Source organism: Gallus gallus, chromosome 12, assembly GCF_016699485.2.
Source record: "Gallus gallus isolate bGalGal1 chromosome 12, bGalGal1.mat.broiler.GRCg7b, whole genome shotgun sequence".
Taxonomy (NCBI): Eukaryota; Metazoa; Chordata; class Aves; order Galliformes; family Phasianidae; genus Gallus; species Gallus gallus.
In genome coordinates this window covers 4911965-4938267 of record NC_052543.1, presented here as the reverse complement: position 1 = coordinate 4938267, position 26303 = coordinate 4911965, and the positions used below count along the sequence as shown (strand labels likewise).

The following is a 26303-nucleotide window of genomic DNA, read 5'->3' as shown; positions in this document are numbered from 1 at the left end:
CATGGAGAGTATGCTATCTTAATGTGCTATTCTGTACAACCTTATGCAATACCTTCCTTGGTTAACCACCAACTAGGAAGAGCTGCATTATCAATGTAAAGAGAAGGCTTAGCCCTGCACACTGTATTACTTGAATTTTACTGTAACAGTAATCAAATTGGCTTATTTGGATGGTTTATGGCACCACGCATGTGAAGTTATTGGGAAACCAGTCAGTGGGTCTTAATTAATTCCTTCATCACTTTCCAGTCCGACCACCCGAAGTGAGATCTGAATGTCAGTAGCCCTACAACCACAGACCATAAATCACAGATGCCATTAAAATATCTGCTTGTTTGTTTTGTTTCTTTGTTTTAAGTTAGCTTGAACTTCCTGGATAAGGTTTCAACCTCACAACTTTTTATTCATGTGAAAATACTTCCTGAAAAATTAAGTTTCCTCCAGGTAAGAATGAAGATTTTTTTTCACTCGAGTTTCTACCTGGAGAGGACTGAAAAGAATCAAAGCAACCTGTTAGTTGCCAAAATGACCGCTTACAGTTTAACAATAAAATCAACCTTCTGCTGTGGAACATGCACACATTTCTATAAAGATAATAAACTACTTTGTGTACACCTAACTCCTGACAAAGTAGCTTTCCAGGAGTCCTGGCTAAAATGGTTCAAATTACATTACTGAATTTTCAGTTCTCAAACTGGAATTGGGACAAAAAATACAATCCTTTAAGTTCTGTCCTCCGTATCAATCTATGCCTTCTATGAGTACTACATTACTACTTTATAACATTTAGAACACATCCAGACTCTGATATCAACAAAAGATCTGAAGGTGAAAAAAGAATTCCAAACTTTGGAATTTATGTGTGTTCCATGCATAACAGTAGCCAGAAAATGCAGATACAGATCTGTGTTGATGCAGAGAAAAAGCTGTGCCTCCAACATACATTAAATCTACATTAAATCTTTGATAAAATAATAAAAAATGCCTTTTATTGCAGCTTTTATTTTTCATTCGTTATTCCCTGTAGCTGCTAATTGTTCTACTCTTACAAATAGAGCATTGAAACATTTCTTTTTCATGAATGAAGTTCTGTCCAGCCTGCAAACAGGAATGTCATCTTAAGAAAATGCACAGAAGTGCAGGGGAAGACCAAGGACTGCAAATGAAAACAGAGTTTAATGAAGGACAGCTGTTTACTTGACCAGAATAGAAAAGGCAGCAGATTTATTCTGTAAATTCAGGCTGGAAGAAAATTTACTAGATCAAGATAAAAATCTTTTTCTGCTACGGATCATGAAATTAACTGCAGATACTCGTAAAAGCTGTTTTTGTAAAGGCTCTTGATTATTAATAGTTATACTGACTCATAACAGCAACGTTGCAATGCTTACTAAGGTAATCTCACTTCTGGTGCAATAACTTTCACCAATGATGTGCTTTTTCCTTAAAGGAAGGCGGAGTTACGAGTTAGTGTCTGGGCCATAAATAAGAGGTTCCTATGTCAGGGAAATTAGAAGTCAGTTAACATAAGCGTATACTCAGACTGAGCATTAGAGGGCTTTTCTAAACCACCCAAGTCTGCTGAAATTGAAGACGCAGAAGAAATCAGATAGTTTGTAGGAAGTTTAGATATAAAAATCAACAGTAAGAAAGCATTTTCTCTTGGCAGACCGATTAGCTGTGCTTAAGGCAGCATGAATCCTGTACTTAGTACCTTGTTGTTTTCAGTGCTTCTGCTGCTGACCCACAGAATTCAGGAGCTGGTGGAGGCGTGCAGCTGTGCCCCTGCTCATCCGCAGCAGCTCATCTGCGATTCTGCTTTAGGTGAGTCATTAACAACGACGTGCTTTGAACTGCTGGTAGCAAATCGAGTGGAGCTCATCTAACTGCTGCATTCTTTTTTGTACAGCTGTAGAGAAATATTTTTAACCATGTGGCTTCGACTCTGAGGATTTTAGAACAAAATGACTGCAGACAACCTTTTTAAACATATGGCTATGGGAAGAAAAATGTGGCAGTAGCTGATCTGTTTTTCTTGGTGGTTTTTTTTTTTTTTTTGTGGTAACAGATTGTTGAAATGACTGTATTATTTAGTGGGCTTTTTTTTTTTTTCCTTCATAAAAACAACATCTATGTTAGCTCCTAACTTAGAGTAAGCAGCAAAGAATAAGTGGACTTCTATATGTTTACTGTTCACAGTATCTATAACAGACTGTTCACAGTATCTATAGCAGACTACTCCATCTAAATGCACATCCACTGTAACTGTGCATATCAACAGTTGTTACAGCACTCTGGGAAAGCAAAACGAAAAAAGTCCCCATTGACAGCATGTTGAAATATTTGATCTTTGTTCTGCTGCACTACAATATCTTACTTTGTTGCTGTTATTTTCCAAAAATACTTGGGCAGGAAACTGATATGCCCTGTATTTATTTTAATCTGGCTATAGGGTTTCTACACAAATAGGATTTTCCAGTCTTTAGGATAGCTGTATGTCATGATATTCAATCGAAGCTGTGGCTGTCAAAATACTTTTAGAAAGAGACTTAAGATCTCAAAATTATACTGCAGGGGGATAGGAAAATGTGTCATTTTGCAGTCTTTTGATTTCATTAGCTCAAGCTGAGGCTGGTTAGCTTCCATCTAGTGTGAACAGTAAATGTAGAACATGAGTTTCCAAAGTGTCACAAAATTAGCATCTCTATGGGGCAGGCAATACCTTCTGCATACTGATTAATTGCTTTTATACTCTGACAGAAAATCTTTGTAGCCATGACAAACTCCAAGCTCTATTTGTGGCCATCAGTTAAATTGTTTTTTAATCTGGTTGTGTTAAGCAATCTTTTTCATTGAGTTACCTACACCAGGCATTACAAACTTGGGGTTCAGGTGCGAAAGAAAATAAAGTTGTACTTCCAGAAGCTTAACTCTGTATGTATACAGTTAATGATATTAATCTGCTGCATTCCTAAACATACCAAAATAAGTTTTTCAGCAGATTTGAGAGTTTTCTAAATAAATAATTTCACCATATAGAGGAAACTCACAATACTTGTAACAAGTTGTATACTTTAGGGAATTCATTCTGGCCATTCTAATTACGACAAGGTCCCTTATATATGTATTAGAAATGGTAGATATATACTTTTAATTATGTTTAAACAAAAGATTGTAAAATAATACTACTTTATATTTGGACTCGGTGCTCAAGCTCTCACTTACATACCTGTTCTTTTTGAAGTAAATTGTACTTTTCACCTCAGGAATACTTGTATCATGGATCTCTTTGTTTATCATCCATATTTTAAAATAGCATTTCTATATATTAAAAAACAGTTGACAGATGTGTGTATATATATATCAAATAAATATTTGTAAATATATTTTTGGATATGCATACATATATGCACTTACACATATGTAATACTTAAAACCTGATCTAAGCATTTATGGATGAATCCCTTGATTTGCCTTGGACACGGTACATCTTGTTAAGCAGATCAAAATGGCTTCAAAGGATCTGGAGAAGACCTGTGGTGCAGTTTGCCCTGCATAAGAGAAGCCTCCACTAACCACTTTGGCAAAGGCAGGTTCTCCAGCCCCTGTGCCAGGGTTGGGGCTGGCCTGGGGAAGTGGGCAGCACAAGACTGAGTTTTCCCACACAGCAGCGCCCCAAGGGGAATCAGGGCAGTGCCTCCGCAGCTGTTCTTTCTTTTTGAAGCAAAGCAGGTTTGAAGCCACACCTGCATCCTTTGCACCGCCTGGTTCTTCAATGGGAATGGCCATGTTATTAAATATCCTGTGCAGCAGTACACGTCAAATTTCTCCTGCTAGTAGTATAAAAAATTTTTATACCTACACTTTTCAAGATTAAGAAAATTAAAACATATACTTCAACATTTTTACTTCAATTTCAACATATCTGCACTTCCAAAATATCAATAAACAAAGAGATTGGCTCTTCACCTACCAAAATCATTAGTAGCCGAATGTCAATCCAGCTTCTTACTGAGACTATTCAGTCTTTTTCACTTATTTAGTTCATTCATCTGTGTACCCATAGACACATTCAAGTATTTCCTTACAGAATAAAAACATATCACATACTAAAACCAAGAAACCATGCTATGTCTCTAAGATTCACATTAAGTAAAACCTGAGACAAAGTCTCAGTTTTGCTCCTAGGGTTACTGAGCATGATAAGTAATTCAGTTACTGCATAATTTCTCAGTTTCACTGTAAGTCTGTAACTTTTTAAGTCTGCTTTAAGATCTCTTGTGAGTAAGGTGGAGGGGATGGAATCTGTAGGCACTACTTGAGTCCCTAAATAAACGTTTGAAGGCACTCAGTAATGTTAGCATCTATATGAGATACACAAGATAAAAAGCAGGCAAATAATAAATTCTGGCACAAGCTCTTATCAATTTTCTTCTGATCAAATGATTAGTACTGTGCCATTTTGTCTACTTCTGTCAGGAGGATTTTGTGATTTTACACTCTAAAAATACTCAATATTTACCACAGAGACTAAGTAACTTGACAGAAATCATAGGATTTCCGACAGACATAGAAAAAGAGAGTGCTTCTGGTTCTGGTGTCATGCTGGATAAAATAAAAACTGCAAATGAGTGAAGAGTAGTGCAGCTGTTACGTAGTTGTCCTCAATAGGAAGAGCAGCAATTATAGGGTTGAAGATCCTGACAGAAAATAATGAGTGTTATGCTGGTCCTGCCATTTGTGTGGTAGCTCATCCTCCTGTTTAGCCACAAGGGAGTGTGATTTTGTACAAATCTGAGAATTTCTCATGAACTTCTCTGTAGTCTTACATTTCAGCTCAAAGAGAGGTAAATCTCTATCAATTGGACGTGCCTAGCGCCATGAAGAAAGACATCTTCTATTAGAAAAAGAAATACATTCCTGTTGTGTTCAGTAGTTTTGAGATCCTCCTAAAATGCATTGACTGCCTTCAAACCTCAAAGAACACCTATAATTCTGATTACTTTGGCCTGAAATGGAGATGGAAGATCTATTAAATAGTAATTCCATGTACTGCACTACTAATTGTAGATGCTAAGTACATGCCCCACCAAAAATCAAGAAGCTTTTTCCTTATGGAAATGAAACACAACAAGAATGGGCTGTTTAACTTTTCATATTCAGTAACGAGGCACCACAGTTTCAAGCTGATATAAGAAATGTTCTCTGAGATGTTGGAGAGAAGCCAGGACTGAAACTGAGTTGATCAAATGGTATCAAGATTTCCCTTTTGTCACTGACTTCAGTAATTCATGAGCTCACTTCTAAACCAATGTTCACATCAAATTACACAACCAGGAGAGAAATTATATACATAGAGAGGACTAATTCCTTTCTCAAGTCTGTTGTTTTTAATTCAAGCTGTATTCTCCCCTGAGGCAAAAGCAAGGTTATTTTCTGAGTAGTAGGACAAATAAGTAAATACTTTACACTCCTAAGATAGGTCACACCGGTGCCCTGTCCTTAGAGTTGATGCCTGCATTCTGATTTCAACTACTTTATGGTGGATTTCTTTTCCTGAGAACTTATCGAAAACGATATTTTTAACTGAATATTGGCACCGCACTGCAATAGAAATAAAAAAACTAAAATGTCTTAAGTACAAATACATGGGTTGCTCTGAAAGTAATGCCTCCTTTTATTTCCATGGAAACTAGAACAGGTACACACAATAACCCTGTTTGATAGAGCAAGTTCTCAGCTACAGAACATTATTTTTCAATGCAGTCACCACCATTAGCTCTGCATTTTTGCCAGTGATTAACAAAAGTCTGCATGCCATGCTCATAACAAGCTGCACCAGCGGAGGTGGCCCACTGTTACTGCCACTGCTGAAACACACCACCCACAGCCTCACTGTGCTCACATCTGCTGTTTGGTCTCCATAAACTTTCAGCAAGCATTAATGAATGTCAACGAGTTTCATTTTTTTCCACATAGAGGAATTCAGTCACACCCCATCGCTTTATATGTTCTTCCATGTCAGACACCATTCTGTCAGACTGCTGCTCTGCTGCCATATGCAGCACAGCAACCAAATGTAATGGAATGTTGGTGGGAAGGTTCAACCTCTACTGCCATACCAACATCTGCCTCTGATACTATGGGCCAACGTAAGATAAGGAGGCATTAATTTCAGAATAGCCCTTGTAAATATGTAATATAGCTTCAGAGAAGAATTCTTCAGCTTTAAGGACAAGTGGCACATTTCAAAACATGATGGAAGCTTTACAGCTGAAGCTTGGCAGCCTTTTAAGCCTTCCAAAATCTCAGAAGATCACTGTGAGCAGTCATTGTCAAAATCTGCCAGATCATATATTACACTTTAATCACATTTGAAAATAAAAGTTAAAAAAAAAAAATCTAAATACACCAGAATTAATTTTTCAAAATCAGTTCATCTGGGGGTAAAATTGCAATATGTGATTTCTGTATTATTGAATATCACATTATTAGTTCATGGTTCAATGCCACACAATTTTGCCTCACTGCAATATCATATTTTATTTTGTCCTGGAGTATTTTAATTTGTGCAATATTAGAGTGGAAAGTAGTTTTGCCTCGTGGGGAGAATCAGCTTTGGAAAAGCTATTAGAAATGTAGACAGTACTTCTTTCAAGTTAAGGGAAAAAAATTCTAACAGTGAAACAAGACTTTTATTCTTACTATGTTATATGCTCCCACCATATGCTTAATCTCATAGTGTTTACTTGCTGTGAACAGTGTAACACAAAATTAAGCAACTGTGTAATTAATCTTTGTGTTAACTACTATAACAGTCACACAAATGTTAATACTTACATCACATGATAAAAGACCACTGAAGACAGGGATGCCACAGAGTCCCATAAAAAAAACATAAAAGAATCACAGAATCATTAAGATTGGAAAAGTCTTCAAGTCCAACTGTTGACCCATTATCACCATGCCAATAAACCATGTCCTTCAGTGCCACATCTACACACTCCTGTAAAGCCTCCAGGAATGGTGACTCCACCGCTTCACTGGGCAGCCTGTTCCAACGCCTGATTACTCTTTCAGAGAAGAACTTTTTCCTAACATCCAATTGAACCTCTGGTGCAACTAGAGACCATTCCCTCTTATCCTATTGCTAGTAACCTGGTAGAGGAAACTAACCCCCACATCACCACAACTTCCTTTCAGGGGGTTGTTGAGAGCAATAATGTCTCCCCTGGGTTTCTTCTCCAGACTAAACAATCCTTGTTCCTTCAGCTGCTCAAATTCCTACTCTTGAAATCGTTGCTTGAGAATGGACAATGTGGCCTCACCAAAGGCTATTTCAGACCCTGGGCAGATCCCTGAATCAGAGATCATGCTTTCAGGCACCTCACTGTCAGAGATGGGCCTCACACAGTTTGCATCTTGGAGTTGTCTAAACACCTTTGGACTTCTCCATAGCATGGAAAGATTATAGCACTTAGCATATAATATGCATTTATATTTTATATTGCTGTATTTATATTATTGTATTGCGTTTATATATTTATATTACTGTCTACCAAATGGAGACAGATCTTATTTGCTTGATACCAATCACAGAATCGCAGAACTAGATATTTATAAACATTAATTAGATGCCCTCTCAGTCTTCTTTTCCCCAGGTTGAACAGACTCAGGTTGCTCAGCTTTCCTCACACAGGAGATGCTCCAGGCCCTATATCATCAATGTGGCCATCCGCTGGACTCGTTCCCGGAGATACCTTTCTATTTTCAACTGGGGAGCCCCAAACTGGACACAGTATTCTAAATGTGGCCTCACCAGGGCCCAATAGAGGGTGAGGATCACCCCGCTTGACCTGCTGGCCATGCTCTTTTTAAATGCACCCCAGGATCCCACTGGCCTTCCTGGCCACAGGCTCATGGCCAACCTGTTGTCCACCAGGACCTTCCAATGTCCTTCCCTGCAGAGCTCACCTCCAGCAGCTCAGCCCCTAACCTGAACTGATGCATGCAGTTATTGCATGCACCTCCCCAGGTGCAAGACTCTACACTTGCTCATGTTAAACCTCATCAGATTCCTCCCTGCCCAACACTCGCATCTGTCCAGGTCTTACTGAATGGTAGCACAGCCTTTCGGTGTAACAGCCACTCCCCACAGTTTTGCATCACCAGCAGACTGTGTGTGAATGTTCTGCCTCTAGAGGCATAACTAGCAAACTGAGTGTGAATGTTCTGCCTCTAGAGTGAAAATCAGTGACAACAATGCACAGGTATATTTATAGGATAAATCAGCACTGATTGGAAAGAATTAGCAAAACTGAAAAAATGAAAATTGAATTGCTGTTCAAGGAATTGTAAAGTTTGATTCGAGAAATTATGTATTAGGCTTTATCTATTCTAATTCTCTCTCTTCCTTGAAAAAATACAGATACAAACAATAGGAAAAGCACATCACCTGAGCATGCTTCTACTAAGAGTATTAGAGGGAAGAAGTTTTGAGGCTATTTGTATCACTGCCATTGAAAAAGCATGCCACTGGAAGAGTTTTATTACATTTACCCATTGAATTATCTGAATTAATCTGAATATGAAAAAAAGCAAGAGATTATTGTCATCTCAAAGGTGTGCAGTGTCCTACCAAAATCAGTTAAACAAAAGGGATATGTTTCTTTACTTCTATAAACATGAAATAAATACATAGTAATTTTTCTTACTTGTCTGCTATGCTTACTTTTGTACACATTCATAATATCTGAAATTAAACTTTTAAAATTCTACACTACATAAATCCAGGAGGCTATTTAGTTTTAAATAGCTCCTAAAGCACTTAGAGAGGCTCTCAAAATGGTCTGCAACCATTCAAAGGTGCGAATGCCTATGTATTAGAATTAAATCATAATTGCGGTACATATTGGTTTCTTGGCATCAGGAGCCCCAAACTTCAAAATGCTTTCTAAAATCCAAAAAACAGATGTGAATTTTCCTGCAGTGGATTGCAACAGTCATTGTGAAGATGCTCTGCTGCTAATGACTGCTTACAACTACATGCATTTGTACCTATCTTTGCAGAATATTTAATAAAGCAGTTCAACATTCATGCTCATTGAATTGAGTGCTGCTATGGGAAAGAAAAAGAACAATCTTCTGAGTTTATCAGAGACTAAGAACAGAGAGATTTACAGAATCGTTGTGCCTGAAGCTAGATGTTAATTTACCCAGGCTGGAACAGGCTAATTCTTTCTGAATACCCTCAACAAGTAAGGATAAATGACAGTACTTAATCAATTCCTTCCATTTGCAGACAACATTTGGCAGAATGTAAGTAAAGTTTCCTTCACTAGCTAGATAAAGTATTTTCTCTTGGAAATAAGAGCTATTAACAGAATAAGCTACAAATAACCTTATATCTACTTCAGTTTTTAAGACAGAAGCAAACATTTTGAGAACTAAATTCAAAATTCCAGTGTAGCTAATTTCCTTACTCTCTTTTCAAATCACAGTGTAAGAATACATTCTCAATGTCGTGCAACTTTAAGAAATAATTTCCAATTTGCTGTAAATGTTCTTCAGAATCCTGCCATTTAAGCATGAAAATGGGGGCTCAGTCTGGAAAAATGCTGTCACTCTCTTCTCCTTTGCTCATTGAACATTTTTATGGCAGCACTCCTGACAGCTTTAAAGCTGAAGCTGTAAAATGAGGTGGCATCATGAAATAGTGAGCAACAGGACAGAATCTTAAAGAGACGTATCCAGAGAGCACAAAACTTGTCAATTAGAACATAAGTGATGACTATAAAATAAGTAGACTTTAGTGGAAAAAAATACAACTGAGCTAATTGAGTGTTTTTCTGCGAGTTAAAAACTCACACTTACTGCAGTTCACTGATTTAAAAGTAACTTAGTAATAGCAACTTACTGCTGACCTAAGTGCAAGATAGGAACCATCTTTTTATTTAAAACAGTACATTATAGGGATAAGAAATTAAAACCCACGATGTCAAAATAATTCTGCATACACTGTGTGGAAAACAAACTGCAAGCTTATGAACAATGACTAAATAATATAAAACAGACCGTAAAATACTGCCAGATTCTTAATCCTATTAATCTAGCAATTTTAATCCCTAACTTTCTCATTAAAAAGTATTTCAACAGTACGGGGTTTCTTCCGCATGGAGGAAGAGGTATGCAGCCATGAATGGAAATCTACAATAACATGATGTATGTTGTTCTACAGACTTCAGAGTATAAAGAGAGTGTTATTCTTCAGCTGAAATTAGGCAGATGTTGATTACTAGTCAAATGATGTGGTGGTATTTGAGGCTCGTGAAGTAGAGAGAAATATTTCTGGTAACATGAGTAGCAGCTGTAAAAACAGTGCAGAAAAATAAAAGTGACCTTGAACAGCATTAGGAAATCATGCTGTTTTTTAAGTAATAAATAAGTTAAGACTAGTGCATATCTGTTTAAAAAAATCACCTCTTCCATGTGAATGTTTATAAAAACCTCGCTCTTACAAATTGAATATATTCTTCTGATAATAACAATAAAAGGACTGCATAATCTGGTTTAACAAGGAAGCCAAACTAAATCAACTCTTCCCTTCAACACAAGGAATTTTTGCATCCCAAGCCAAAAACACACAGGGACTCACAAAATCCTGACCTACCAGAAAGTCCTAATGAGCTTCAAAAGAAATGCATTTTAGATGCAGACTAGAACTACCACTAATAAAACACAGCACAATAATCAAAGTCTGCAAAGCATTTATGTTGAAAAAAGTTGATAATCAGTGCAAATTAGTACCCGTATGAAATAGTGATATAACAATTATTTGTTTCTGCTTTAGAGACTTCAGAAGGATATGTATTTTTTTCAGGAAGGTGAGTTTTGGAATGCTGTTATTTTCTAAACAGAAACACCATGAATAGCAGTGAATGATACTAAAAAATTGTAGTTCATCACCTAGAGAAGAAAGGTGTAACCAAAACATTTACACAGCAGCAACGTTAATTGGTTAGAAGAACCCATAATTGTTAGCAATACCAATATTGCTAATATTAAATTAGATCATGTGATCTTTGTCCTCAATGTGCATAATATAGGTTTATCCATCATCTTTGGCTCTGTTTTCTATTTTACACTGAATTAATAGAACTTAGGTTTGGCTCAGTTCTTGAGTTTTAAATTAAACCTCCCTTTCAAAAATCTCCCTGGGGCTCCTTCAGACCAAGTAGTAAAATTTTAGAAGGATTTGATTTTTCTGTTCACATAATACTGTTATCTCACCACACTTACCTTCTCATGCAACTGGAAACATAAACAAAACAAGGCAATGTTCTTCTAGAGTGTTTCCATAGAGCAGAGGACAAAAGACTGCTATAATTATATTATTCAAAAGATCTGTGATCCAAAGCCTCTCTGTCCCGACAGTCTATCAAGCTCTGTTTTTTTTTCTTGTGATGTTCAAAAAGTGTGTTTCAGTCGATTATGGTACCATTGATCTAATTATTTTACAGATGGTTGTGAACATTTATTAATGGAATATCAGAAAACTAAAATACAAAGGAGGAAAAGGCTGTGTTCACATCCTATCTAACATACGCATCTTTTGAAATATAGATTCCGTGGCTTTTGTTCTAGGAATTGTGGAGAAAGGGATTATTAACAATGCATACCTACATTTAAAAAATACAAATGCGGAGGAAAAGATGCTTCGAGTTTCACTCAGTATTGGACAAGTTTTGCTGCTGCTGCACTCTCTTTACAATTGAACCAGTACAACAGTTTCAATTAGGTCACTGTTTGGAAATGAAACTGCTGCTTGCTAATCAGCCTTGTTGAAATCTACATTGATAGATAAGCTGTTTGCTAAACACACTTGCTCTTTTTTCAGATTTTTAAAGATTATTCAAGAGCATTGTGTTTGGTTCTCCAAAGAAAACAGAAAGTATAGGTATTTAATCTTAGTTTTCCACTCAGAAAACAATAAAGGTGAACTAGCATCTCAACAGATACACTGAGGTGATTATCCTTCTCTCTCTTGAAGTCTGCAACAACTAGAGGCTTGCATGATAGTTCAGAAATCAGTGCTGCAAAAGAACTGTTGCATTCACCTCTACATTGTAAGCATGAAAGGCAAAAACTACGTGGAACATACACTGTTTGCCTATGACAGCATCAGATATCAGATCTGTTATATTTATTCTCAGAATGGTGTATTGTTGTATCTCAAACTGGTGTTACTGTTAATGATTTGGTAGCTCAACTGTTATAATATGGGAGTCCTCTTTCATTTCCCACCAACGCTACGTGAACCACTTTGACAAAATACACCGCTTTTCCTTCAGATTAGACTCAGCTTCTATTCCCCCCATCCTAGAATCCAGGCACTTCAGTACAGGAAGAAAAAAATACATTAAACTATTTTTTCAGAGTGGTGATGGTGGCCATCAATTAGATTAAAAGATAAAAAAAAAAAGGCAATCAAGAGTACACTAATTGTACAACTACAGCAAAAGTGGTCTTTCTTAGTGGAATTGCTTGCCATAGAGGAAATCATGGCCAGCATAAACCATAAAATATATATATATATAAAAAATAGAACTAAATGAAATAGATGTATTTTGCTTTAGAAAGATAGAACCTTGACCACATGGTTGCTAGATTCTTCTTTAAAGAAATTAAAAATGAGTACATGAACGAAAGACAAAGCACTTTCAGTGTTCCACTAAATTTGCAACAACAGAATTCTGAAAGATCACAAATAATCTGAGTCAATTTCCACAAGTGCAAGGTACCTTTGGATTTAACTCAGGTTACCTGTTGTAGATATAGACAAAGGATTAAACTGCCTCTACGTTGAAAACCAAATAACAGAAGCAATAAAGCATAGAGTAGTTTTTGAAAACACAATTCAGTCTTATTTTGCATACAATATAGGCCATCTCAGCTGAAAATACGTGAAATGAACTCAGCACGAGGGTTAGGGCTCTTGGAGTAAGAGCAGAGAGAAATGAAGGAAATTATAAATGGCAACAGGATAAAAATGGCATTTTTATGAGATACTACTTGGCAAATCCCTCAGCATGAACCAAGAAACCAGAATATTCATTGTTAAAGGACTCACTTTTAAAAGGCCTTAAACATCTCAGGATGAGGGCAACGTATTAAACCATACCATTATTATGATGATGCTGGCACTGCATAGTATTACTTATTAGTTTGGGTCATTAAAAAGCAGCAGACATAGTCCCTGCTGTTACAGTTAATTTAAGTGAGGAGTCTACGTTCTTAAAAACAGACAGGCATGTCTTTATCAGGTTGTCCAAATTTGTACTGGCACCAATAAGAATTAATATCAAGTAAACTGAGGATTAATCAGGAATTTCGATTTTGATATACCCAACTAAGAAGGAAGATAACCCTCAGTTCGTAGTGGGGATTATAAAAAGAGTGTAAATACAAAACGTAACTACTTTAACTAATATTTCATAAGAAGCCTTCCCACTCCCCTTTGGTAGAAGGACTTTTTTAATATTTAAATTCATTTGAAGGTAGAATTACCAATTCCTTACATATTTTGTGTCCACAATTCTGCTTTATTCATACTGCATATGTGGATTGCTACATAATTTCAGGGAAAACAAACAAACAAACAAACCAACCAACCAACAACCGCCACCACTCTGTTTTCTCTTCTATGTAAGTCTAATTGCTTTCTTTTATCTGTTCCCGTATATATCTGGAATGCCATCCTCAAACGACCCTCAGAACAATACAAATAATTATATTCCTGTTTGCCACTTATTCCTTCTCCCTAGGGGACAATACAAGAGCATTACAAGAGTACCAGGGCAATAGCATCTGGCAACAGCTTGATTTAAGTCTCAGGCATCAGAAGTCAGATAGATAGAAAGAACAGCTTTTAAGTCATTCCACATATTTTAGAAAATTAAATGAATCTTAAGAATTTTCCCTTTCTCATTCTGTTGTTCTGGGCTCACACTGCCATTCTTTTGCCTTTGCAACTGCAAACCCTGCTGCTCTTGGTATGACAAATTCTTACAGAAGATGCTGTATTGAGCACAAGACTTGCACTTACCCGTTTTGTTATTCAGTTTAGCTTAGAACAAAGCAGGGAATAACAAAGTAGCTAACAGTTATTTAGAGAAACATGATACAGTAACATACATGCACAAATCTCCAACCAGTCTGTGTGCAACATCTGCTCCTGAATACTGCAGGCTCCATTTAGTGTTACCCATATCATTGTATCAATATTACTATTATTATCAAGCAGGAAGGTCTTGTAGACAACTACATATTTACTATGGGAAAATTATCACCAGCTGCACTGGATGCCCAGGCTGGACATTTGTTTCAGAGATTGTCACTTCCCTTCTTGTCTGGCCATAGGGGAGAGCTCTTTCACTTCCCTCCCCCTTTTCTCTCCACCTCCCACACCCTTTTCTCTCCTTTTCTTTTCCTTGCAAATTATTTTCTACCATAAGCTCTCAATATTTGTGTACATCAACAACCCCTTCGACACCTCGCTGTAATTTCCCCCCATGTTTTTCTAAATTGCAGTTTTTCTAGTTGCAACTCATGCCAGTTTTCTTGTCCTGACACATCTGAGAAGGGTGTGGCTACATGTTTTCCTCACTTGGTGGATATTTCTATAATTAAAGGAAGTACATCTACTGCTATTCCAATTGCCTTTACAATTGTTTTGTTGCTGTTGTTGTTGTTGTTTTTTAATCAGAAGAAAAATAGTTCAGTCTTCTGGAAATTACACCCCGGAAACAAAATTACTGAACTAAGCCCAACTTAAATAAGATAACTAAATACTAGTGTATATTTCTCATATTACTTTGATCTTCACAATGTTGATAACTTTGTCCAGGGAGTTCAGCTATAGCATTTGTAGAGAACAATGAGATGATAAAAGTTTTCAAAGCTCCAAGTGTCTGCCTCCATATCCGCCCATCCTTACAATTTGCACTCTTCTTGGCCATTGCGTTATTTTAAATTTATTTTTAGGTTTATATATTTAAAAGTCAATGCACATAAAATGCCTCCTATTAGATGAGGTGATGGTAACATTTGTGTACATGGAAACAATTACTGTATCTGATTTCAGAGAGAAACCACACAGTATTAGAAAAGACATGGTTAATGCCTAACTTTTTAACTTTGAACATGCCTGCATTATATAAAATCCAACACTTCTTTTGTTTAAATAGAAATATATCTGATGTTATGCTAAGTAAGCTCTGTCCTTTATGCAATTCAAAATTACCTTTCATTGATGTAGAAATGGATGGAAGATATTATTTAGGAAAGAAGGAAAAAAATATCCTTCATAGATATCTAATAATAAATGTGCAATAGCCAAGCTGATTTACTAAATAGAGCAGTGCCCTCCTATAAGTGCAATATGATACGACCCTAATGCAGCTGCTTAGAGGGGCAGCAACTTAACAGCTTGGACTCAACATGATAGTGGGAGCCAATAGCTGCCATTAGGATTCTTGTTTTGAGGCTCTAACTGATCACCTGCGTAGCTTTGATCACATTCATTTCTATTTCAGTTACCCAACACAGTTTTCAGCTACAAAACGTTTCTTAGAACACAAAATATTTCTTAAAATACCATGAGTTACAAAACATGAGAGCACTGCATAAATGCAGCCTCTCACTACTGAAATATTAGCATGAATGTCTCTAGAAATTCATCCTATATTTTTAATGGTGAACAAATTTGAGGCAGACAATTATTGGCATTAGAATATAAAATACGCATTTCACGTGGAATTTCTCATATGGAACCAACAACCGTCTGAGAAATAAAATGAAATTATTGCCCAAAACATGCAGAGGTTGTTCTCAGCCAAGAAGAGAAGCCAGCCCAGCAATGGTACAGCTGAAACCATTTACTGAAAAGAAGTACAGACAAGGAGGAATCTTAAGTTATAACCACTCTCTGAACCATGAGTGAAAAGGAGATGGCTGGGCCCAAGAATGCTAAATCAGGAAGTGCTTGTGGTTAAAAACAGAAGCAACCACATGAATCAGAGGTCTTAGGAGACAGCTAAAGGACTGATTGGGAAAAAAAAATAAAAATCAAAGAACAGAAAGAAATAAGGAGGATTAAAAGGCCCCAAAAGATCTGTGTGTGCTTGAATCTGATTTCAGGAGAAATGTAAAACCAAAATAACTAAAGATTTAGACATCCTTTAATGTAAAAACTTTCTTGTCATTAAAAAAAAAATACATCTCAGTTAGGTCTAATTCCACCATCTGGAAGCTCTCTCTTAAACAAACAAGTTTCCTTTTTTTCTTTTTCACTCTTTTTTTCTCTCTACACACCCACAAAAAGATCTCATAATGACAAACTGCCTTACATAATGCCATGGAGACTCTTTGAGGTATGGTAGCTAACCCCTGTAACGCTCCTGTAAGATGTTAACAACAATTTAATACAAATATGAACATTAGTAATATTTCAATATTAAGCAAAAGGGGAAAAGTAGTTTTAATTATCCTACATGTTTGCAGTAAATATGAAAGAAGATATTTTCTGCATATAAAACATGCTGTGATACTGAGGAAACGATAGGTCTAAATTCTAACTGTTGTCACACCTCCTACCTTCTATTGAATGAGCTTTTTTATGCTAAAACCTTTCCTTACGAAGTATTGCTGTAAAGAAAACAACAGAAAACAGAACACGATTCTAATCTGACCTTTCCATCAGTATAGCACAAACAATCCACAACACTTTTTGTCTGGAAGTAGATCAAAGCACTTAGAAGTACTGTTAATTTGTGGGAACATAACACATCTGCAGATGATTACAGAGATGCTGCCACTTACTATTTGAAATGAAGAATTTGCTGCTCATACTTTAAAGAACTCTTTCCTTTCAATCCAATCAGTAAATCTAAAGGTCTTTTAAAGAGTTTGAATGGCTTGGGAGGAGGGAACCCTTTGCCAAAAGATGGAGGACTCCAGCTTTGAAGCTGCAGGCATTTGCACCATGTTGATTTTTACATCTAGTTTGCTCTGCTAATAAGTGAGGAAATGAGAATTGCCCACTTTTATACGAAACTGACCTCTATTTGGCTGTAAGAAAAATCGCGGTTTGGGTTTCTTATTCCTTTTACTTAGTTAATTTACTGAACAAATTTGTTGGAGATGAGAGGGAGCATGACAGCAAAAGAAGATTTCCTCCACATCAGCTTGATTTTCTGAAGAGAACAAGAAGTATGAGGATTTCACTATAAGAATGGACACACTCTAGAACAACATCTCATGGAGTCTGGAAGTTGTTCTAATGCTGAAGAATAATTTCTGGTCTCTGATACCCGCATGAAGAAGCATAACTATGACAGAGAAAGGGAATTCCACTGTTCCCTTCAAAAAACGCAGACATCCTTGGATAGACCTATCTCTGCACAATTGTAAGGTAGATTTAGAGTAGAAGTGGGGTTGGATTATTAATTGCCAAGGCCTGTGCCACTCTCTCTCCATGGAGATACAGCTTGTTCTAACAAGTAGCACATCTGCAGAGAAAATACAATAACAGTGATCCAGAGCCAAGCCAAAACTGGACTAGAAATAATTCTGGGGTGGTGGAAGTCCCTAGAAAAACTTTGGGCTCAATGAAATATACCATATTATTAGTATGCTTTTATTCCCTGTGCCAAATATTCCTGGTATGTTTTAAACAATATAGATGAGAGACACAAAATAAACATTGGTAAGAGAACAAACTATTTTTCTATCATAGAATTTCTTCCTTTCCTTGTTTTAAGAATAGGAAATAAGTGAAATGTGTCAAGAAAGAAAATAATTCAATTCTACAGACTTATGCAATTAAGGTTGGTAAAAACAAGCTAAAATCTATGGTCTTAGGAAAGTGAATGCAACACAATTGTTATCTTTGCATTTCATGACCGCAGATTTTAGCATGTTATTAGCAACCTGAAGGACAATTTTATCAAAACTCAGGGGTAACTTATATCAGATTTCCAGAATCATAGCAGCCATAACCAGAATCAGCTTAGCAGCTTTGCTTTACTTAAGGATATCTTAAGGGTAGCATTAAGAACTTTGAAAAATTTTGGCCTTAAGTACCAGAAAATATCTAAGAAATTGAACATATTTCTGCCAAAGGTATTTGTTTAAGAGGCAGACCATTGGTTTTTATTTTCAGCCTTTAACTTGCTTGACATGGCTTAACACTTATTTCTAGCTAGTGTAAATAAAAATGCTAAAATCAATAAAAATAGAAGAAAAATAGAATTCAAGCTATTACTTGTGAAATCAGGCATATGCTTATTTGCATTTAACTTTTTTTTTCCCTCTATTATAGTGATTCGAGCAAAAATATCCAGTGAAAAGGTGGTTCCTGCCAGCGACGATCCTCTCGATACCCACAAAATGATCCGGTATGAAATCAAACAAATAAAGGTACATGGAATCACTCAGCTAATTTGAAGTTCAATACTGATAACCTCTGTATATTGCTACAGTTTAGGTCCAAATGCTCAAAGCTGGAAAAGGATCCAGCTGGTATCAAGGTTAGACATAGGTGAAGTACACAGAATTAAGAGTAGGGTTGACAAAAAAGGAAAAAAAAATTGATAACTTATGAATATCAGCGAGGCATCTATTTGCTAAATGAGCATATTTTTAAATAATTTTTCTTATTCAAAATTGCTTTATGAAAGCTGTATGAAAACATACTTAAATTTACAAGTGGCATTCACTGCCTTTGCTTATTTTCTGTTTCTACTGAATGCTTGGCCCCTTAACATTGCATCATGGTATTGCAACTCTGACTGGCTGATAGAAATTTTCTGAGCGCAGGAAAGCATTTCCAGCTGAAATAGAGAGCACGTTTCACAAGTGAATACGGGCATATGCAGAAGCAGAATTCCTTCCCTGCTATTCAAAGAAAAATCAATTTGTGTGAATGCTGCTAGGAGAGCAAATGGGAGTGCACAAAATAAAATGATTCAGAATCTCATAGGATTTTTCCATTTATTTTTTCAGCTCCAGTAAGGGGACACATTCATTAATGTTCTTAATCTATCATATTGTACCATCTTTTTAATTGTTTCTAATGGTTTTAATGAGATAGAAGGCCATGTAATCTGTTACAGAAATGCTAGCAAAACTAAACTTACATCAATATTTTGCTGTTCAAAAAATCACCATTAGGTTTAGTGGAGTTCTTCCAGACCAGTGATTTAGTTCCATGATGAAGAATTCATCATTTTCACAGAACCTGTAGAGATCACATTTTATTTCAACTATAAATTGCGAAAATGTTGCTCTCCTTTTATATTATTCACTGTGGAATTTGACATGTAGTGTTAGTGTGACTGTTTTATGCTACTGCTGTTACCAAATATATAGTCCTCTTATTTTAAAACCAATATTTTTGGTTTAGAATTAAAAGATGGATATTTCTGGACAGAAATATTCAGTATGGTTTTTTCATTTTCAGAAATACTAAAATTGAGCAATGATGGCTTTATTCATTTCTTATATGCAAGCTGGCATGTTTAAAAGCCATATATATTGTAAATTTATTTCATTTTCATTCATGGTGATAATATTTACAGCATTATATTAAAGTGAGAAGAAAATACATGATTTATATGCAGTTTGAATATTTGCTTTCATTGCATTGTTATTGTTGACTTGGTAATTGTGCATATTCTGAGGAGCCATCTGAATATAAAAACAGTGCTATTGGCTTTAGCAATATTTTGTCCTATATTATCATAGTGAGGTAACACCTAAGATATCAATGTTCTACATGATATCAACACCTTATACCAAGTGAAAGTGGTATATACAAGTGTATACTAAGTATATTCCATGCAAGCTGCACGGATGGAATCCCTCTGAAAGAATTAAGCTGACTTCATTTACAAAAGGGCAGGGTCTGTGCACAGTGGGAGTATGAGATGACGTTCAAGCTGATAACTAAACATAATAATTTGTATACTTTATAGTGATGCATGTTGTTTGAAAGCTAAGAAAATAAGCCCTCATATGGCTGAAAAGTCTCGGAAAACAAATAAGATAGAAGAATGCAATTGTTATAATGGGAACATGCCTTAGGCCCTGAAAGTAACACAAGTCGTTTAAAAAAGTATTCTAAAATCTTAAAGCAATAGCTGTGTACTGATCTGTTGCATACCTCAGCAGGACAGTGTCAGTATCCATACAGACTAGTTATTGAGTTCACATCTTTCCATTCTAATTCCTCTGTGCATTTTCCTTCAACAAAGTCCTACTAGAACATCAGATATAAATGCATTATATCAGAAGGTAGAACTGGGTCAAGCCATCCTAGCCATTTACTCAGAAAGCATCCACACTTTCAGGAGTTCGGAGAAAATGACAGAGAAGATCAAATACAATTTACTGAGCTAAACAGAAGGGTAAAAATTTAACAAATGGTTTAACAAATATCTATCTCAAAACCAGAGATAAATCAGAGCTGGAATATCATAGACAAAACAAACAAACAACAACCTGATGAGGGCCTATGGCTGTTCCTCACTTATTGTATAGTTTTATTCAACTAATACCAAACTCTACCTTCAGCAAAACTCAAAATGCTCCTTTAAATATTGATCAGATCTCCAATATTTGTTGCTACTGATTCATGTACAGATAAGCATATACATGTATATTACATAAATTTATGTTGTCCTTGTATGGCTCTTAAGATAATTTAGATCAAATAGTGAGTTATTCACATAAAGTTACATCCTACCATAAAATGTATTCCAGTCTAAGGTTTCTGAAAGTGAACACACAGGATGCTTGCACAGTTCACGCAGTTACTCTGTACTAAACTTCTGTGTCTACTATACCCCAAATAAGGTGGATTTAGATTTAAGTGTAACAGAAGCAAGGGATTCGAGTTCCAAAGATGACAGGAATCAAAGACTTTTATGGGGAGTGAGGAAGGCCTGGGGCTCCAACTGGAGCTCTGCTTTAGCTATGAGGCAGATTCTCTGCAGCACACACGGCCTCTTTCTGCTTCTTCACCTTCTTGAGAAGATCATTTACATTCAGCTTCTATCTAATAAAAGTAGACACACTGTCCTTCATCATTACACACATTTTCTATTACTTTCACTGTAGCTCTGTGCAGGATGCTGGATTTTTTTGTTTGTTTTTGTTTGTTTTTAGTTGCTATTCTGGATTTTTTTTTCCTTTTGAGTATCTTTTCTTCTTTTACTAAGTATTTCAAATGAGTGCCTAATGTTTTTGGATGGGAAGAGCAATGACAACACCTTTGACTATTTTTATAATTCTATAAATAAGGCTTCAAAAAAACCTAACATATTACTGTGTATTTTGTAGCACACTGTACTATTTAAATCTCTGGAGAGAAATTGAGTAATATGAATGTATTTTCCAGGGAGGCCAGCTGCAACAGAGAGAGCTTGCCCATGAGAGCTGTGAACCTTGCAATTGTCCACAGCTGTCAACACAGCATGATGTAACAAAACAGGGCCCCTCAAGCGCTGGGGCTTCAGTTATGTCATATTAGGTGATGACAGGCTTTCTGAAGTTGATTAGTGTCTTATGGTTCTGTCTCACATTTGGACATAACTAATTTTATTTCTGTCTTTTAAAGGTTCACTTAGCCAGAGCTGGAAGTGTTGGTTAGGGAGCAGATAATCTGAACATTGCATGGGCTTTGGTTCTGAACCTCTCCATTTCGGTGCTGCAGGATAGAAATTCTAAGAGCTAGCTCTCATTTTCTAACAGTTGTTAGAGAAGGTTGCGTGGGGCAAAATTATCAACTGGATGTGGAAAAACAGTATGCTTTACTGACAGAGTATAGGAACAGTGCTCCATTTCCTAGCACATTTTATGTTCTTCAAGTTGCACACCATACTGATCAAGATAAGATTTTCCATGCAAATATATCAGTAATTTTTTCATCTTTAAAGATTCAACACTGCACCATCTTGTTTAAGATGAGTGCTGTGTCTGTTTCATTCTTTAAATGGGAGACATGAGTAGAATATAATGAAAGCTTTAGAGAGCCAGTAAAAACACTTAAAAAATCAGATTTTAAAATGATTTTTTTTAAGGCCTAATATCCTTCTAAAATAACAGACAATTCATTTTATGTAGAGATGAGGCCTCGTAGTTGGTATTTTCTCAGAGAAGTTCAAACTTCAGAGCCTTTTTTTTCCCAAAAGGTGAACCATATACTTATTTCAGTTGTTGCTTGCAACAGTTTTTCATGTTTCTTTTCCCTCTCTGACTTTCACTTTCTGATAATTTTCAGATGTTTAAAGGATTTGAAAAGCTCAAGGATGTCCAGTATGTCTATACTCCTTTTGATTCATCACTCTGCGGAGTGAAACTAGAAGCAAACAACAAAAAACAGTACCTTTTGACAGGTAAAACACAACAAAACTAATGTACCTCTTTTAAAAAAAAGGTAAATGCTCAATGTCAAATTTCACTAACTTTGAAAAAATAAACTATATATTTCTGTGCTGTCTAATTAATACAAACAGAATTAAATGGACAAGTTGTATAAAGCTATAGTTAACATGCAATCTTGCATACTTTCCATCCTTCACCTGAAGATCTTAAAACAGTTTCAGAGGAAGTTGAAGCCAGTAACTAAGTAATTAGTGAATAGGAACTATGCCATTGCCATCATTACTCATTTAAAAGCAACAGTACCAGTTTTCCTATGAATGCAAACATATTTAGTGAGACAACCCGTACCTACGGTATGCCACATTTGGTGTTGTAAGTATATATACCTATGGAGTCTTGCAATCTTGTCCAAGATATTATCTCATTTACATCCAGCCTTTGTTTGCAGATTATCAGCAATTTTTGAGAAATGTCCTTGTTAAATCTTTAGCATCTATTCAGGAGGATAGTTGATATTTTAAATAAAGTTCACTGAAAAAACTGTGAAGTATGACAAATTTGGTGCAATTAATTACAAACTTTTGACTTCAATTTAGTTCAGTATTTAGAAAATAGTTTCATTTGCTTGCCTTATTTTCCTTATTTTCCATGCTGTAGGCCAGATTTTAAATGATGGTAAAGTCCTCATCCATTTATGCAACTACATTGAACCATGGGATGATTTATCCTTGTCTCAAAAGAAGAGTCTTAACCAGAGATATCAAATGGGCTGTGGCTGCAAAGTAAGTATAGAACAAAATACTCTTTAGTAGTGGAGCTAAAGAAAATGCTCAGGAAAGAGCATTTTTCACTGGTGGAACACACCATGTATATTATTGTTCTTTTAGAGACCTTCAATTTACTGAATTAATGTACTGTTTCACGTTTAGATTACTACCTGCTACATGGTGCCCTGCTCAATCACTGCACCAAATGAGTGCCTCTGGACAGACTGGCTGATAGAAAGAAAGCTATACGGGCACCAGGCCAAGCATTACGCCTGTATCAAGAGAAGTGATGGCACTTGCAGCTGGTACCGAGGTGGCCCTCCCCCAGAGAAAGAGTTTATTGACATCAGCGAACCTTAAAGTGATCACTTCCTAAAAAGCCTTGGAGTCTAATTCCATCAAAAATTGCACGCTCACAGCTTTGAACTGCTATCATCTCATGTATCCATTGCTTAGAAACAAAAACAAATTGTCCTGTAAAGCTAAAGTCTTTGGAATTTGCACTCAGGCAAGAAGAGGAACAAAGCTCCTGGAGACAGCTACTCCTTAAGATGTGCTTTGTACAGAGAGGCTCAAACTGAGAATGCTGCTCTGTGTTTTATAAGGCATAACAAGTTTCCTTTTTTTTACCAATATGAATGTATGAGAACATAAGAATGGTCAGAAATCTGTCCCCTATTTCTGCTAACCTACAGACCAAAAGAGCTCCACGTTTTATTTCAAATTGTTCTGATGAACGAATGAATGTTTTATAGAACTATTTTTCCCCCATATGAAAGTCTTCTGATACAAAAGTATTATTGTACAGTGTATATGTAAAGTATTTTAACAATCTGCTATAAAAGATTCAAAAATCCTTGTTTTTTCCTTACCTTTTGAAACAAGTTGAACACTTCTGTGATTAAAACAATCTGTGCTCCACTTTTTTTTTTTTGTTAATTATGTCACAGGTTTCTTTAACTATAGAGTTGTAACATTCATTGATAATTAAGTTAAAACACAAACTTGATAATCAAAACCCCAATATCCAACCCAATATTCTACAAGGTATAGCTAGTCCATAGGAAAGTAAAGGCAGATGTTCTAATGCTTCAGCATTTTATGGAATCAACACAAATAACAACAGGTGAAAACTGCTTACATGTTTACAGAAACCACATCTGTCATCACTGCAGCTGTAGTACTTAATAGTGCCTCTCTAATTATGTGACTAGGACATTTGATTTCAGCACTGTTAAAGCCTTGGTTTCAGAAACTCATATAAAAGTATATGCACAAGATATTTAATAACTTACACTGCAAGAGATTTCTAAAAAGCCCTCAAATATTTGACCATATTTAATAATAAATTTACATTAATGACTTTTCATTCATGAATGTCCTTTGTAATCTGTCGGAATGAGTTTGGCAACCCGTGAACTTATACTAGAGTTACAACAGTTTGCCTTCCATTATTTTTAGGGTTTTAACTATTAAGAATTGATTACTGTAGTTAGTAGCCAATCTCACACACATTTAAGTTTATGAAAGCATCTCAATTCACAGTGGTAAAACTGCATAATTTGTCTCATTAAGAGCCAAAGTTTAGACAGCTGTTCAAGTAGTGCTCATGTTTTAGAAACTGGATAAGAACAGTGATACAAGTTATGGATCCTACGTTATAATCTAGTTATCTTTATTGGGTTTCTTGAAAATCATTCCAATTTTGCCTAAGGATTACTCTCTCATACTACTCACATAGGAATTTAGAACTGCAAACGTTGCAAAACCAACAGGAACACTCAGCATTATTCCTTTGAGGGAGAGTCGCCTATGTCCCTTAGTAGGGACATAAATGTTGCCTGTCACTTTTTATTTACAGTCAGTCCTAAATTAAAACATCATACATTTGTGCTGCCAGATACAACGTCCATTTAGTTTTCTGTTTTGCTGAAGACAAACAAAAGATTACCACGTGTCCAGTTTCAGCCATTGACATATGCGTGTGTACACAACGACTTACCTAAGGGAAATATGAAGGCCACTTTTCTTCCAATAAGGAACTGATATTGCAAAGACAACACTGGCAGTGCTAATCGCTGCTATTGCTGTGCATTTATATTAACAGCTTACAGACAGATTAAAAAAAAAGAAAAAACAACAACAAAAAAACAGGCATAATTTCCTCCTGTCAAACCAAAACAATTCATAGACAAGTCTGCAAAAGCTTAATAACAATACAAGGTCCAAATCAAGCACATGTCAAGTTAATGTTTCACATGTGGACAGTATAGCATTTGTTTCCTAAAATATTTTGATGTAACGGTGCATTTTGAATATCACTCAGCAGAGAACAGATATTTTCTGCTTTTAAATTAAACACAGTTCTGTTTCTCTTTCAGTTTTATAATAGGTAGACCTTAAACTGAACTAACCAAACTCTCACTGCCTTCTTTGTAGACATGGTAAAAATAAATGTTTTCTTCAGTATTTATGAACAAACTATAACATGAATTGTATGTTATAATGAGTTTTTAAAACATTTTATATTTGATCTGCCATAAAATATTCAATATGAAGTGTTTCAAAATTATTGGCTGTCCAGTTTGATTTCTGTCTGAACACAAATCTTGCCAAACTTCCCATAATGGTTGATAAAAAGATGTTTCGTTTTGGTTTTTTTTTCCACATCAATAAATATTTCAAGAAAAGATTTTAAGAAAATCAAACCCTCTCAAAATGATTTCTTATTTTCCCTGAAAAACTGATAAAGATTATGAAAAAGATTAAGTTGTGCTGATTTCTGGGTGTTACTTTCCTACACACAGATTTTTTTAAAAAAAGCAGTGGCATTGGTACATTATTAACAGCGGGTCACTTTTCAACTTTATTTCTACTTCTTGACACCACGAGCATGTTGTTAGGAAGGTCAGAGCAGAAATACAGCCTAGTACAACATTCTATTTTAATTTGAAAATGACTTACATGACTTAAACTAGAGAAAAGATGAGAGAATGGAAATGGTACAGGTAAATGGAAATTTACCTGGAAAAATAAAATCCTTAAATATTGCTGTTTTTTTTCTCTTTTGACACAAGGTTTTAGTTAAGTTTT

General features: G+C 35.8%; 2 protein-coding genes across 4 annotated transcripts in view; one reads left to right on the top strand and one right to left on the bottom strand.

The window, feature by feature from the left end:
• The window catches only part of SYN2 (synapsin II), a 145030-nt gene that overhangs the window by 52481 nt on the left and 66246 nt on the right, over window positions 1-26303 (bottom strand). The gene's annotated exons all lie outside the window — the stretch shown is intronic.
• TIMP4 (TIMP metallopeptidase inhibitor 4) lies at window positions 1513-25918 on the top strand. Of its 2 annotated transcripts, XM_025154764.3 has the most exons (6): window positions 1513-1644; window positions 1729-1824; window positions 18380-18477; window positions 22340-22454; window positions 23101-23225; window positions 23373-25918. In XM_025154764.3, coding segments are annotated over exons 1-6 (633 nt in total). In that variant the 5' UTR covers window positions 1513-1643; the 3' UTR covers window positions 23571-25918. The 2 variants fall into 2 exon arrangements, with proteins under 2 accessions (XP_025010532.2, XP_001232059.2); XM_001232058.7 differs by having other exon boundaries at window positions 1513-1824.